General features: G+C 58.5%; 1 protein-coding gene across 6 annotated transcripts in view; it reads left to right on the forward strand.

Moving 5' to 3' along the window:
* Positions 1-12,886, forward strand: part of IKBKG (inhibitor of nuclear factor kappa B kinase regulatory subunit gamma) — a 22,389-nt gene extending 9,503 nt beyond the window's left edge. For 3 of the 6 annotated variants that reach the window (XM_059911812.1, XM_059911813.1, XM_059911811.1), the window contains exons 3-10: positions 2,437-2,648; positions 7,047-7,165; positions 9,411-9,563; positions 10,073-10,169; positions 11,154-11,297; positions 11,583-11,725; positions 11,894-11,955; positions 12,245-12,886. In XM_059911812.1, the coding sequence (XP_059767795.1) occupies positions 2,437-2,648; positions 7,047-7,165; positions 9,411-9,563; positions 10,073-10,169; positions 11,154-11,297; positions 11,583-11,725; positions 11,894-11,955; positions 12,245-12,387 (1,073 nt within the window). In that variant the 3' untranslated portion in view covers positions 12,388-12,886. The remainder of the gene's footprint in view (positions 1-2,436; positions 2,649-7,046; positions 7,166-9,410; positions 9,564-10,072; positions 10,170-11,153; positions 11,298-11,582; positions 11,726-11,893; positions 11,956-12,244) is intronic. The other 3 variants (XM_059911817.1, XM_059911816.1, XM_059911814.1) reach the window with 3 other exon arrangements.
* The last annotated feature ends 707 nt before the right edge of the window (positions 12,887-13,593 follow it).

The following is a 13,593-nucleotide window of genomic DNA, read 5'->3' on the forward strand; positions in this document are numbered from 1 at the left end:
CCTCGTCCGGCGTGCCGCTCCTTGGGTACGGTAGCCCCAGTTGCCCCGGCGGCGCCCCTGGCTTCTCACTCAGTGAGACTCTTGTGTTTTGTGCTGTGAGGACCTTCTGCACTGCCGAGCCCAGAGCTACAGGTGGGGATGGGCGGCACAGACTCCCCGGGTGGGTCACGGGGAGTGATGGGGCACATGGCCACTTTTGCTTCATCCTGGTTCCTCTTGGCAACTCAGGGCTTATAAAGGTCGCAGCCTTTGTGTACACCGTATCCCAGAGGACGGGGCCTGGGTTGTTTTCACTCAGCCGTCCACTGTCCAAGCTGGCGGGCAGGTTGGCATGTGACATAAGCAGTGGAGGCCACAGTCATGGGGCCACTCCCGCACCCCGCTGCTGGACAGTGCATCCTCTGGTGTGATGGGATGTCATGTGGGGCCCTGTGCTGACGAGTCACGTGCCCTGTAGGCCTCAGAGACTGGTGTTGGCTGAGGCCCTCCAGGCAGGGACCAAACTTGTGCCTAGAATATGTGTCTCTTCTTCTGTGAAGATGAGTCGCCTTCTCTTGCAGGATGGAAAGGGTCCAGCGTGGTCAGCCGGCCACTTGGGGGCTGCTTTGGAGACAGCCCTTACGCGCGCACAGAGGGCCGGGACCTACCTGCTTGAGGACAGGGTCCTCCCCCTCAGCGCTCAGACGTCTGGAGGCTGTTCTGGGCACTGCGGGGTGTCGGGCAGCATCCCTGGCCTCTACCCACGAGGTGCCAATAGCACCCCTTCAGTTAAGACAGCCAGCAGTATCCCCAGATGTCATCAAATGTCTTAGTGTGTTGGGGCCACATAGAGCTGGCAGCCAGGTTGAGGGGCGGGGGGACAGCTCCTCCTCCATAGCTACGTGCGTAGTCTCTGCTCATCCCCAGGACAGCGCTCTGGCAAAGGGGACCCGGGGGTGAGAGTGTGGCAGGCTGGCCAGACGGGGCCTATGGACCCCCAGCTGCCCCCCAGGGAGCTCGGGCTCTGCACGTTTCTGCTTCTACGGCTGCGGTGTATCAGGCCCTGGTCCAAAGTCCCGGGGCCCGAGGTGTCTGCCCGTGTGATGCTTGTGATCGTGTCCATGGAGGAGGGGGCAGGAGGGAGGACGTAGGATTTGCTTGGAGTATTTGTGGGGAAGCTTCATGGAAGAAGTCGCTTCTACCTGGTGTAAGAGTCCATTGATGTGGTGTGTCCGGGAGAGGTGAGTGTAGAGAGAGAAGCGTGAGTGGGCGCCAGGGTCTGGGGCCAGAGGGGAAGTGACTGCCAGTGGGTATGAGGTTTCTTTTGGAGGATGGAAATGTTCTGGAGCTAGATAGAGGTGATGGGTGCACAGCTTGCTGAATATACTATAGCCGCTGAGTGACTGTATACTTTAAAATCGTTAAAATAGTGAATTTGGTGTTCTGTGAATTGCACCTCAGTTAACAACAGAAGTCGCGTGTGAGCTGAGCCGAGCCTTGGTGGGGGCTGGTGAGGAACCTGAGGCAGGGGACAGTGGGGTGCAGAAGGTGGCTCAGGAGCCACTGTGGTTCCAGCGAAAGAATGTTCCGTCAGCAGGCACCAGTTAGCTCTTTGGGGGTTTTGACCAGAGGGGGGCCTGAAGCTACTGCCTGCCCTCCTCTTGTCCAGCTCTGCGCTGGCTAGAACCTTTGCATGCCACGGATCCGTTCTGTCACCCCCAACGGATTTCTGCTGCCTGGGGTGTCCCCGGGTTTGTGGCTGTCCTTTCCTTAGGTCCTGCTGACTGCCCGGGGAAAGGAGGATGGGCTGGTTCCTGAGGCCGTCTCGAAAACCAGGCACTTGGCTGCTGTTTTGTTTACCCTTCCTCATCCTGTGAGATGGGTACGCTTGTCCCCATTGAACATGGATGGGGATGGTGAGGCTCAGAGAGGTGGCTAAGTGGCCTGCTCCACGGCTTCTCGCCCGCCCCCCAGGTCTGTGGCCAGCAGTGCCACGGGCAAGTTTGTTCTGGTGGCTGTGCCCCCGAGTCTGATCCCGAAGGCAGTGACCCAGGCCCCCAGGGCGGCCCACCTCTGACCCATGCAGAGGGCAGATGAGTTCCAGAGTCACTTGCAAAGAGAGTGGCATTTGACATGTGCTTTTTTCTTTTTTTCTTTTGGCTGCCCCGTGCGGCTTGTGGGATCTCAGTTCCCCGACCAGGGATTGAACCCACGCCCTGACAGTGAAAGCCTGGAATCCTAACCACTAGGCCACCAGGGAACTCCCGGACACATGCTTTTAAGTGAAGCTGACGTGGTTAACATCTTGGAGACACTGGGGGCATGTCATTTGCGTAGTTGACTTCGAAAGCGCTTGGCGAAGTGAAGGGAGTGTTTGGAAGCTGTCAGGGTGGGAGAGACCGCGGGGTGGTGGAGGCCGCGGCCGCCGGGCTCACCTGCCCCCTGCCACCTCTGCAGATGCCATCCGCCAGAGCAACCAGATGCTGCGGGAACGCTGCGAGGAGCTGCAGCGTTTGCAGGGCAGCCAGAGGGAGGAGAAGGCCTTCCTCATGCAGAAGTTCCAGGAGGCCCGGGACCTGGTGGAGAGGCTGAGCCTGGAGAAGTGGGAGCTGCACCGGCAGAGGGAGCAGGCCCTGCAGGAGGTGGAGCGCCTCAAGACATACCAGCAGGTAGCGGGCCACCGCCGCCCGCCCCGGACCCGCAGGGACTGCGCTCGGGGTCGCCAGGGCGGGGGAGGCTCCCGGAGTTGGGAAAAGCCATTGTCCTCGTGGTCATGGCTTAGTCACCCAGGAGGGATGCGGGTTGAAATCAGCAAAGGTAAAAGGAACAGAGGGCGGGTCCAGGAGAGGCTGGGCCACGTGTGATGACACGCACGGGTACCACCACCAGGGAAGCTCCCCTGAGTGGTGCGGTCCGGGGACTTGAGTGGGGGTCAGTCCTGGAGGCCTGGGGCGCCCACGTGACTGACCTTAGTTACTGGGTCTCTGCGCCCTGCAGGTCAAGCTGGTACATGTGGCCTGGGGCCCCGCCCCAAATCACCCTGGTGGCATAGACTGCCTGGTGGGGGCCCTTGGGGAGGTGTGTTAGGTTCCTGGAGCTGCTGTAACAAAGTACCACAAACCAGGTAGTTTTAAGCCACAGAAACGTATTGTCTCCCAGTTCTAGAGGCCGGAAGTCCAAGATCAAGGTGAGGGCAGGGTTGGTTCCTTCTGAGGACTGTGAGGGCAGGATCTGGTCAAGGCCTCTCCCCCAGCCTCGGGTGCTGGCTGGCAGGACTTGGCGTTCCTTGGTTTGCAAGCACACTGTCATGTGGCCTTCTCCCTGTGTGTCTGGGCATCTCTCCTCCTCTTATGAAGACACTGGTGTCAGAGAGCGGCTCAGCCGGCCGTTAGGTAAAGGGGTAAAACCAGGTTTTGTTTGGTAACTACCGACAGCAGGGGAAGGCGCCGAGCACCCTTCTGATGGGCACAGAGGTGCTGGCGATTTGAAGGGAGAGTGAGGTGGGGGCAGCGAGCAGGGGCTCAAGTGAAAACCCACGTGGGGTGGCTCAGTGTCAGTGCGGTGAGGTCAGCGGCATCCACCCCGGGAGTCAGTTCTGGAAGTTAGGATTCCATCCCGCGCAGACACGGGCAGACCGAGGCCCTATCCTTCCTGAGGATTCCGTTTCAGAGGAATGGCTCTCAGGTCCCCGAGAAAGACTCCTGGGTTGTCTCAAAGGGACAGAGGAAGGATTCACAAGTTGGGAGCCCTCTTAGGAAAGGCTCTGAGGATGGTGGGGGGCTAGGTCAGGTGTTGGCTGGAACAAAGAGTACATTCTTTTGCCAGCCCTCTTTTCTCAGACAGGAGCTCAAAAGGGGGCTGGGCCGGCCCAGGGTCGTGAGCTTAGGCTGCAAGAAGCCACTCTAGAGTTTGCTCGAGTGTCCGAGTCTTTTGTAGTTCTCAGCAGGCACTGGATCAGGGGCCCACCCTCCTCCAGTACGATCTCATCTTAAGTTGGTCACATCTGGAGAGACCCTGTCTCTAAATCAGGTCCCATTTACATGTACTGGGGGTTAGGCCGTGGCCACGTCACTTTGGGGCCATCGGTAAAGCCACTGCAATCCTGAACTCGGCGCAGAAGTGAGAAGGAGAAGGCTGCTGTTCTCAGGCTGCCTTCAGAGCATCCGCTTGCCCCGTGCTCACGTGATGGGATGCTGGCTTCACGGTAGCGATCAGAGCCACTGCCAAAGCCCGATTTCTAGCTGACAAGTCTGACAGTAGCGGGTATTGGAGGGGCCATGGCTTCATGTTGCTGGTGGCAGCATCAGTTGGTGCCACTGCTTTGAAAAACTATTTGGCATTTTCTCTTCAAGTTGAAAATTTAGGTCACCCCCAACTCATCAGTTGCACCCCAGGTATACGTAAGAGAAACTCTTGCACATGGACAACAGGTGATGGGGATAAGACGGTGACCCCAGCAAAAACCTGGGCATAGCTGAGTGCCCGTCCCTGGAGAAAGTGGTAGAGCCACAGGCTGGAGTTTTTTCCAACAGCTTTTCCGGGATAAAACTCAACATACCATGAAATTCACCCCTTGAAAGTGTAGAATTCAGTAGTTTTTAGTATAGTCATAGAGTTGTCCAACCATCACCTCCATCTGCTTCCAAAACATTGTCACCATCCCAAGGAGAAACCCCGTCCCCACGAGCAGTCACTCCCCAGTCCCGCCCTCCCCAGCCCTGGGCACACGCTCATCTTCCTGGCTGTGTTGGCCTGTTCTGGGCATCTCCTGTGAGTGGAATCCACCGTGTGGCTCTCATGTCTGGCTGCTTTCACTCAGCATCACGTTTTTTGTTTTTTTTAAATAATATTTATTTGTTTATTTATTTGGTTGCACCAGGTCTTAGTTGTGGCAGGTGGGCTCCTTAGTCATGGCATGCGAATTCTTTTTTTTTTTTTAAACATCTTTATTGGAGTATAATTGCTTTACAATGGTGTGTTGGTTTCTACTGTATAACAAAGTGAATCAGTTATACATATACATACGTCCCCATATCTCTTCCCTCTTGCATCTCCCTCCCTCCCACCCTCCCTATTGGCATGCGAATTCTTACTTGCAACATGCCTGTGGGATCTAGTTCCCTGACCAGGGATCGAACCTGAGCTCCCTGCATTGGGACCTCAGAGTCCTAACCACTGCGCTACCAGGGAAGTCCCAGCATCATATTTTTGAGGTTCATCCATGCTGTAGTCTGTCCAAGTACCTCATTTCACTTTATGGCTGGATGATATTCCAGTGTATGGAGAGACTACGTTTTGTTTATCCAGTCGTCATTTGATGGACATTTGGGTCGTTTCCACTCTGGCTGTTAGGAGTAATGCTGCTGTGAACATTCCTGTGTGGACATGGGTTTTCATTTCTTTCAGGTAGATACCTAGGAGTTCCCCCATTATTTTGAACCAAATTTCAGACACCGTATAATTTCATCTGTAAATATTTCAGTGTGCATCTCTAAGAAACATAGGAACAATACCACCGTCACACCTGAAGTAGTTACCGTTACCTGCTTAGTGACATCAAATAGATTCTAAGATACATTTTGACAGGATTTCCTGGTGGATCCGACGTGAGCTGTGAGAGGCAGAGAAGACTGCAAGGTTTTGTGCTGCTAACTGGAGGATGGATTAGATGGGGAAGGCCTCACTGGGGTGCCATCTAGTCAGGACTGGAATACATGTGGGTATCTGGGGAAAGACTGTTTTAGAGGTGGGGAAAGCATGTGCAAAGGTCCTGAGGCAGGAGCATGCCTGTGATGTTCAGGGAAGACCGAAGAGGCAGACATGGCTGGGGCAGAGTGGATAGGGGCTGAGGAGGGCAGAGTCATGGTGGGGCTAATCATGTGGGATTAGTAAGCCAGTGAAGGATTTGGGCTTTGATCCTGAGTGTGACAGGAGCCGTGGGAGGGTGCTGTGCTAGTGTGAGACATTATCTGGATTCCTGTCTAGTGTAGGGGGTGTTATGGGTTGAATTATGTTCCCCCAAAAGAAATGCCCGTATCCTAACCCCTGGTACCTCAGAATGTGACCTTATTTAGAAATGGGGTGTTTGCAGCTGTAATCAAGTTAAGATGAGGTCACACTGGCTTAGGACGGGCCTAAATCCAATGACTGGTGTCTTTAAAAGAAGAGAAACAGACACCCAGGGAAGATGGTCACGTGACGATGGAGGCTGCTACAGCCAAGGGCCCTCAGGAGGAACCAGCCCCGCCGACACCTTACTCTTGGACTCCCGGCCTCTAGAAGGCAATCCGTTTCTGTTGTCTTAAGCCCCCTGCTTTGTGGTCCTTTTGGGGAAAGCTTATTGCAGCCTCCGGGCCTCGATGTGGAGAAGCTGGGCAGGCAGTTGGGTAGCTAAGCTGGGGTGCCGGAGAGAAGTCTGTCCTGGAGGGAGGAATCTGGAAGCCCTCAGCCCGTGGAGGGTACTGAAAGCCTTGAGACGGAGCAGGTCATCGTCGTGCGCGCGTAGCTGGAGAGGAGACGCGGCCCTGAGACTGCCCTTGAGAAGGATGGTGGGCGGGGCCGTGTGTGTGGCCGGGAGCACAGGGGTGCTGGTTACTACCGAGGGGTTACTGCGGAGGGGCCGGGTATGCAGAGGACCAGCGCTGCACCCTGGGCTTGAGCAGCCTGAGGTCTCAGGGGACCGGGATCTGGACAGTTTGATGACGGAGGCACACAGACTCCTGCTGGGCTCAGCCCTCGTGGCCTGGTTGTCAGCCTTGTGAGACTCGAGGCACCTCTGTGCTCCCGTGTCCCTGGGTCTCCTGTTGCCCCATCTGCAGGGATGAGGAGGGGCTGGGAGTGGGGGCTCATGGGACTCGATCCCTTTCCACCACTTCAGTTGCCTCGCTGGGGGGAGGGGGGAAGCTTCCAGAGGTGAGAGGTGAGATGAGTGAGGGTGCTGAGGGCTCGAGGGGAGACCCTCGGGGGACCCGTCTCAGTGCTTTCAGCTGCCCTGGGGCTGGGGGCTGCCAGGGGTGAGCAGCTGGTAAGGAAGCATTGCCGACAGGAAGTGGCTTTTTTTCATGCAGCAGATGGCCGAGGACAAGGCCTCAGTGAAAGCCCAGGTGACATCCTTGCTGGGGGAGCTGCAGGAGAGCCAGAGTCGCTTGGAGGCCGCCACCAAGGAGCGGCAGGCTTTGGAGGGCAGGTGAGTAGGGAGGGAAAACCAGCCTGGAGGCCGTTGTCAGGGTGCCCGAGAAGAATGAGGCCATTCAGGGGCTTCCAGAGAGTTCCTCTGTGACGGGATGGACGGGAGCACACGGTCGTGGGGCAGGTGTGTGGTGGGGCTGCGGACTGGGTGTCCAGGACCTGAGTCCCAGCGGCACTTCTGGCCTCTCTGACCTTTTGCTGGAGTTTGGATTATTTCCTGAGGGGGCATTTGCCGGGCAGCGGGGAAGAGCACCCCCGTGATCTGCAGGAAAGCACTCCAGTGCCCTCCCGGCTGAGGTTGATGGCAGGGAAAGGGCACACGCCAGCACCCCCAAGGACAGAAGACACGGGTCGGGGGTGGAGAGCCCCACCCCTTCGGCTTCCTCTCTCCCTCCCATGAGGGGCCGGCCGAGCACTCTCCCTTCTCCGGCAGTCACAGATGCCGCCCTGGGGACCCAGGGAGCCCACTCGAGACTCAGCGCCCCGGGTTTCATTGAGGGCTGGTCGCAGCCCGGCACGTGCCAAACTTCCCGATTCCCAGGGGAAAGCAGGTGCGCCCCATAAACCACCCTGTGGTGCCAGAGTCCAGGCACAGGGACCACCCTTATCAGTAGGGAAAGCGTCTCGTCGATGCAGGGCACTCGCACCAGCCCACTGCCCGGGCACCACCCCAGGGGCAGCCTTGCCAGCTGGCCCTTCCGAAGCTGGCAGCCTCAGGCCCGCCAGTCGCTCTCTCCTGCAGAGGGAGGTTCCTGTAAGTGGGGTCATTGGGTCAAAGGGCACGGATGTTTCAGTGGTTCTCACACCGCCGGGCCGCTGCCATCCAGAAAGACGGGTCCAGGCGACAGAGGTGGCCCCACCTCTCCCAGCGCGGGAGGTGATCGGGGTGCCCTGGGCGGTGTCGGGGGCGCCTTTGTGAAGGAGGCTGGAGGAGCAGGCAGGGGTGACAGCGTGTGAGCGCGCTGCCCTCTAGAAAGAAGACGGCGAAAGGGAGGCCGCAGAAGGCTGAGCCTGCTGACCCCGGGCTCTTCGCATTCTGCTGTTTCCCGTACACGCTTCTGTCCCTCCGGGCTTCGAAAAGGCACGTGTAATTTTTAGGGCACTTTTGGGTCTTCCCCGCCTATCTTTTTTCTATGCACATGAAAGAAGCCGACTTTGGTCACTTAATGACCCTGCAGGGGCGTTACTCCAGCAACTGTAGGCTCTTGGGCACCCTCCTTTCCTGTCCCCCGCCCCCGTCTCCGTGGCTGAGCATGTACGTGCTGAGCTGGACGGCTCGGGGCAGGAAGCCTGCCTGCATCTCGCATCATTCAGCGTGGCCATTTAAGTGGCCTCAGACTTAATGCACGTGGCTGCCCTTTGAGCCCTGGCCTGTCACATGCTGATGACAGTGGCAGCCGCTAAATTTTGTCGGCTCACAGATGGGGAGCTGTGTTCAGTAGATTTGGATAGGTGCGTGCACAGAGGTGCGCGCACACGGTGAGACCAGAGACCATCCCCAGTATCCTCCCCCACTGAGAAGCAGCCGCTGTCGCCCCGCAGGGAGCTGTGTGGACATAGGGATGTCGAGTCGGGAGATCGCGGGCTGGGGCGGATGTAGCTGAGGAGAGCCGAGCCGTCACGGCGCCATGGCGCAGGGCACCGGGAATTCTCTGCTGAGGCTGCTGCTATCTCCTGGGTGGGCAGGTGCGAGGCTCTTCGTGCAGGTGTGGACCCCGGGGTCCAGACGGGCCTGCGCCTCCTCGCCACTTCTGGAGCAGTGACTGGTCGGCAAAGAGCCTCTGAGCACTGCCCCTGCCTGCCCTCCCCCGCCCCCCGCCCTGCCCCATTTCTCACCTTCTCCCTCTCCGGCTTCCAGAAAGGCTGTCTTTGCTGGCTGTCTCCACCTGCTTTCCTCCCAGTCCCTCCCAACCCATCCACTGAGATGGCTCTGGCCAGGGGCCCCAGCACCCACGTGTCCCAACCCAATGGGCAGTTCCCTGGGGCTCCTCTCCCCTGGGACCACCTCCTTCACCTTCAAAAGGGCTTCTGTGGGGGCCGCCATCAGCCCAAACCTGCCCCCATTCGGCTGCCCTGCAGTTGTCCCTGTTTCCAGTGATAGTGCGTCCACCGTGACGCCTGGAGGACGCCCTTGGTCCCACTGCTCTGTGACTTGTCCCTGCCTCTGCGCAGCGTGGCAGGGATGCTGGGAGCACAGGAGGGTCCTGCTGTGGGCCCTCCGTGACCTCCCATGCCCTCGCCAGGGTCCGGGCCGCCAGCGAGCAGGCCCGGCAGCTGGAGAATGAGCGCGAAGCGCTGCAGCAGCAGCACAGCGTGCAGGTGGACCAGCTGCGCCTGCAGAACCAGAGCGTGGACGCCGCCCTGCGCATGGAGCGCCAGGCTGCCTCGGAGGAGAAGTGAGTGGCCCGCTGCCTGCTGGGAGCCCTTCCAGGGGCCGGCCGTGGGGGAGGGCCCAAAGCTGTCCCTTACCGTTGTCACACCCCAACAATCCGGCTTTCAGAGGGTGACGTTATTCGCTCTCCGGTCCACATGTTAACAGCGTCCCATCTGGGATCCTACCTTCTCCTTGTTGGCGTGTCTTTTGAGTCTTCTTCAATCTAGAACAGTCCTCCTGCTTTTCTCTGTTTTTCTTGAACTTGACTTTTTTGAACAGTACAGGACAGCTCCGTTTTATTATAAACATTTCTTTGTGTACATTTTGAAATGCCAGATTGATGGAAAATGATATGAAATAGGTAGCAAAGCCTGCCTCAGAGCTGACGGCCTTCAAGGCACACAGGCGCCCTGAAAGCCACATTCTGGTCTGTGGCCGTGACGAGAAGGAAGAGGGTGGAGCTGGAAGCAGTAAGAGCTGTGGCTGGGTCAGGACGAGGTGCTTTCTGCAGCCTAAGCTCCTTTTCCTTAGGAGGAAGCTGGCCCAGCTGCAGGTGGCCTATCACCAGCTCTTCCAGGAGTACGACAGCCACATCAAGAGCAGCATGGTGAGCAGCGAGCGGAGCCGAGTGAGTATGGTGGAGGCGTCTTCTGGGCCGTCAGCCTGGGGCTGGCTCCCCTCAGTTCAGGGATATTGGAACTCAAGGCCCTACCTTAACAGACTCACAGAGTTGGCTTTGGAGACGGACACTCGATTTGACCTAGAGCTTTGTCACGGCTGTGGGGTGATGGCTCAGGACAGGCAGTGGGGAGACGGGGACGCTTGGGCTGTGTTGTTTGCAGCCCATGTTGGACTGGGCGGCGCCTCCAGATGCTCCGCCTGCGGGCAGGACCACGCTTGTCTCCGCAGCTGGTCCCTCCTGCCAGGCGTCCCCAGATTTCCTTGGGAATGTTTCCATACCAGTGTTGAAGGTGGCCGATACCCCTTTTCTAGTTTGTCCTCATCAGACTTATACTGAGTGCAGTTTCTAGTGATCACATTTTAAGAAGGATGTAGTCAAACCTGAACATACCTGGAAGAGACTTTTAAGGGTAAAGCCTGAAAGTGGGTCACATGAGGAAGAGTTAGTTATGACAGCGTGGCCCTTTGATCTCCAGAGGGAAGGCTTGGTGGTGTGTGTGTGCGTCTGTGTGTGGGGGGGGGTGGGGGGGGCGGGGCATCCGTGAGGGACCAGCAGACCCTCGACCAGGTGGCAGAGCGGAAGGACCGATGGGCCTCGGCTTAGCGGGCACGTGGTGGAGCATTAGTGAATGAGACTGGCTCAGTGTGGAGCACATGGCCTCTGGAGGGAGTGTGGCCCCTGTCCTTTGAGGGGTTGGAGGACTGTCCAGTTGGGAAGGGAATGTCAGCCTGGGGGGCGGTCGTGCCAGATGACCTCAGAGGTCCCCTCCAGCCTCCGCCTTTCCTGGGCCCTGCACAGCATGGGCTGGCTGGGCCCGATCTCTCGTTCCTCTTGGTTCTGCTTTCCTGGAGCAGCAGCCGGCCTGGGGGCAGCCTGACCCCAAGGCTGAGCCAGATCGGGCTCCGTCAGCTCCCCGTCACCCACATCTAGGGATTGCAGCTGGAAGAGCTCAAGCAGCAGCTCAAGCAGGCCGAGGAGGCCCTGGTGGCCAAACAGGAACTGATCGACAAACTGAAGGAAGAGGCTGAGCAGCACAAGATTGTGATGGAGACGGTTCCGGTGCTGAAAGCCCAGGTGAGGGCTCTCCTCTGTGGCCTGCGTGTGGGTGAGCAGATCGGGCCACGGGTGCCGGGGCCTGGCAGGTCTCTGGCGTCATCTTGCAGTGGCTTCTCGGAAGCTCTTTGAGTCCCTCGCCATGTTCCTTGAACTCTCAATGCCTTTGGGGTGACCGTCCTCATGCCGTGGGCTCTGGGAGAGCAGGAGCGGGCTCTGCCTTCCCCCGGCCCCCCGTGGCTGGCATGGAGTGTCCAGTGCGTGGCTGACGGAGTGTGGGCACTGCCCCTGTCTTGGCTTTGCCAGGCGGACATCTACAAGGCGGATTTCCAGGCCGAGAGGCAGGCCCGGGAGAAGCTGGCTGAGAAGAAGGAGCTCGTGCAGGAGCAGCTAGAGCAGCTGCAGCGGGAGTACAGCAGGCTGAAGAGCAGCTGTCAGGAGTCGGCCAGGTGGGCCTTGTGGCGCGGGGCCCGCGGGGGGTGGCACCGGGCACTGGGCCCGTCAGGTCAGGGGGAGCTGGCCTCCCGCTCCCCGCCTCGCACCCCACCCTTCCACCAGCTTTCTACGTGCTGGAGATTGACTCATACGTATTGATTGGACGCTTTCTTTTCTCAAAGGATCGAAGACATGAGGAAGCGGCATGTAGAGGTCTCCCAGCCCCCCTTAGCCCCTGCCCCAGGTGAGGGAGCTGCAGGGGGAGGGCTGGGGAGGGCAGGGTGCTGGGAGGAGGTGCTGAGGACCGTGGAGCCCAGCGGAGGGAGCTCCAGGGAGCTCGCACCAGCCCCTGGCCCCTCTTCCCCAGCGGTACCGCCCCTGGGGGCGGGGCTAAAGGGGAGGCGCTAGCGGTGGGGACCCAGGTCACTGGAACCAAGGTGTCTCAGCACTTTCTGCCTTGGCCCTTCCCTGCAGTTTGTGCAAGGGGACACACAAGAAGCCCGCCCCCCCTGGTGCCTATTCTCTTTCCCCAGCTCATCACTCCTTTCACCTGGCCCTGCCCAGCCAGAGGAGAAGCCCCCCCGAGGAGCCGCCCAACTTCTGCTGCCCCAAGTGCCAGTATCAGGCTCCTGACATGGACACCCTGCAGATACACGTCATGGAGTGCATCGAGTAGGGCTGCCTGCCGACACCCAGCCCAGGGCAGTGCAATCTGTTGCTTTCCTCTCCTGTCTGCCTGGTCCTGAATTAGGGGCTGGGTGACAGAGGGTGGGCCCCTTCTCTGAGCCCCGAGAGCTAGCCACAGGGCCTTACGCTTCTGTGCCCCCGTCCGCTGGTTCACCTCTTTTAGGGCACACGGAACCCCAGATAGGCCCGATGCTCTGCTTTTTTTGTTCGTTCTGTCTGCTTGAACTGCTTGTCTCCGGAGTTCGCTCTTCTTCCACCTGTGCTGGGGAAGTCAAGAGCCAAGGCCAGGGCTCCCAGACAACTGCTTCCCAGGCTGAGACAGGCAGAACCTTTCGTCCCGGCCGCCTGGCACAGTGCGGCACTGCTCTCATGGGCTGTGTGCTGTTCCACTGGCGGCTGCACCACTGTGGATCGAACTTGTCTGCTGCTAATGGACGTTTGGGCTGTTACTGGTCTTTTTACTGTCATAAACAACACCACGGTGAAAATCCTTGTGCATCCATCATATGTACCTTTGGGTTGGATCCCGCAGGAGCGGCACCATCGAGCAGGGGGTAGACAGTGCCGGCGCTCCCCTCCCCTGGGCGTGCTTTCCCGCTTCCCCCTCACTCCCCATAGCCCTGCCGCAGATGACGGGTGTCCAACCCGTGGGCTTCTGCCATCCACCAGGCGAGCCGTTCTCTGTTAAGAGAGAGCTTGAGCATCTCTTCAGAGCTTGAAGGGTCCTTTTCAGTTCTTCTGGTGTACACAGCTTGTTTGTATTTTTTGCCCATTTTTCTATTGGGCTGTAAGTCTTTTGTTCCTTGACTTACAGGAGCTCTTTGGTCATTAGTGGGATCAGCTCTTGTGTGTGATAGAAATTTCGGTTATCTTTTCCTCCTGGCTTGGTACCGGTGTGTTTGGACTGGAGCTTGTCATCTTTGTAGTCACGTTTATCCACTGCTCCTTCACGGCTTTGGGTTTGGAGTTGTTGTGACCACTTGTTGGTCTGGTGAGGGGCGCGTCCCACACGTACACTTTCCCAGTCCTTGCCCTGACACTGCAGTGCGTACTTGTCCTCCCCAAGTGCGTTGCCACCCAGCGTGAGGAGTGGCGGCCGTATGTCATCACGTTCCAAAAGTTAGTGATGCCGTTCCCCACGCCAGCCGCAAATGCCCCGGCCTGGCCAGCAGAAGCCACTCAGCAATCTTGGGCA

The sequence above is a fragment of the Balaenoptera ricei genome, chromosome X, assembly GCF_028023285.1.
Source record: "Balaenoptera ricei isolate mBalRic1 chromosome X, mBalRic1.hap2, whole genome shotgun sequence".
Lineage (NCBI taxonomy): Eukaryota > Metazoa > Chordata > Mammalia > Artiodactyla > Balaenopteridae > Balaenoptera > Balaenoptera ricei.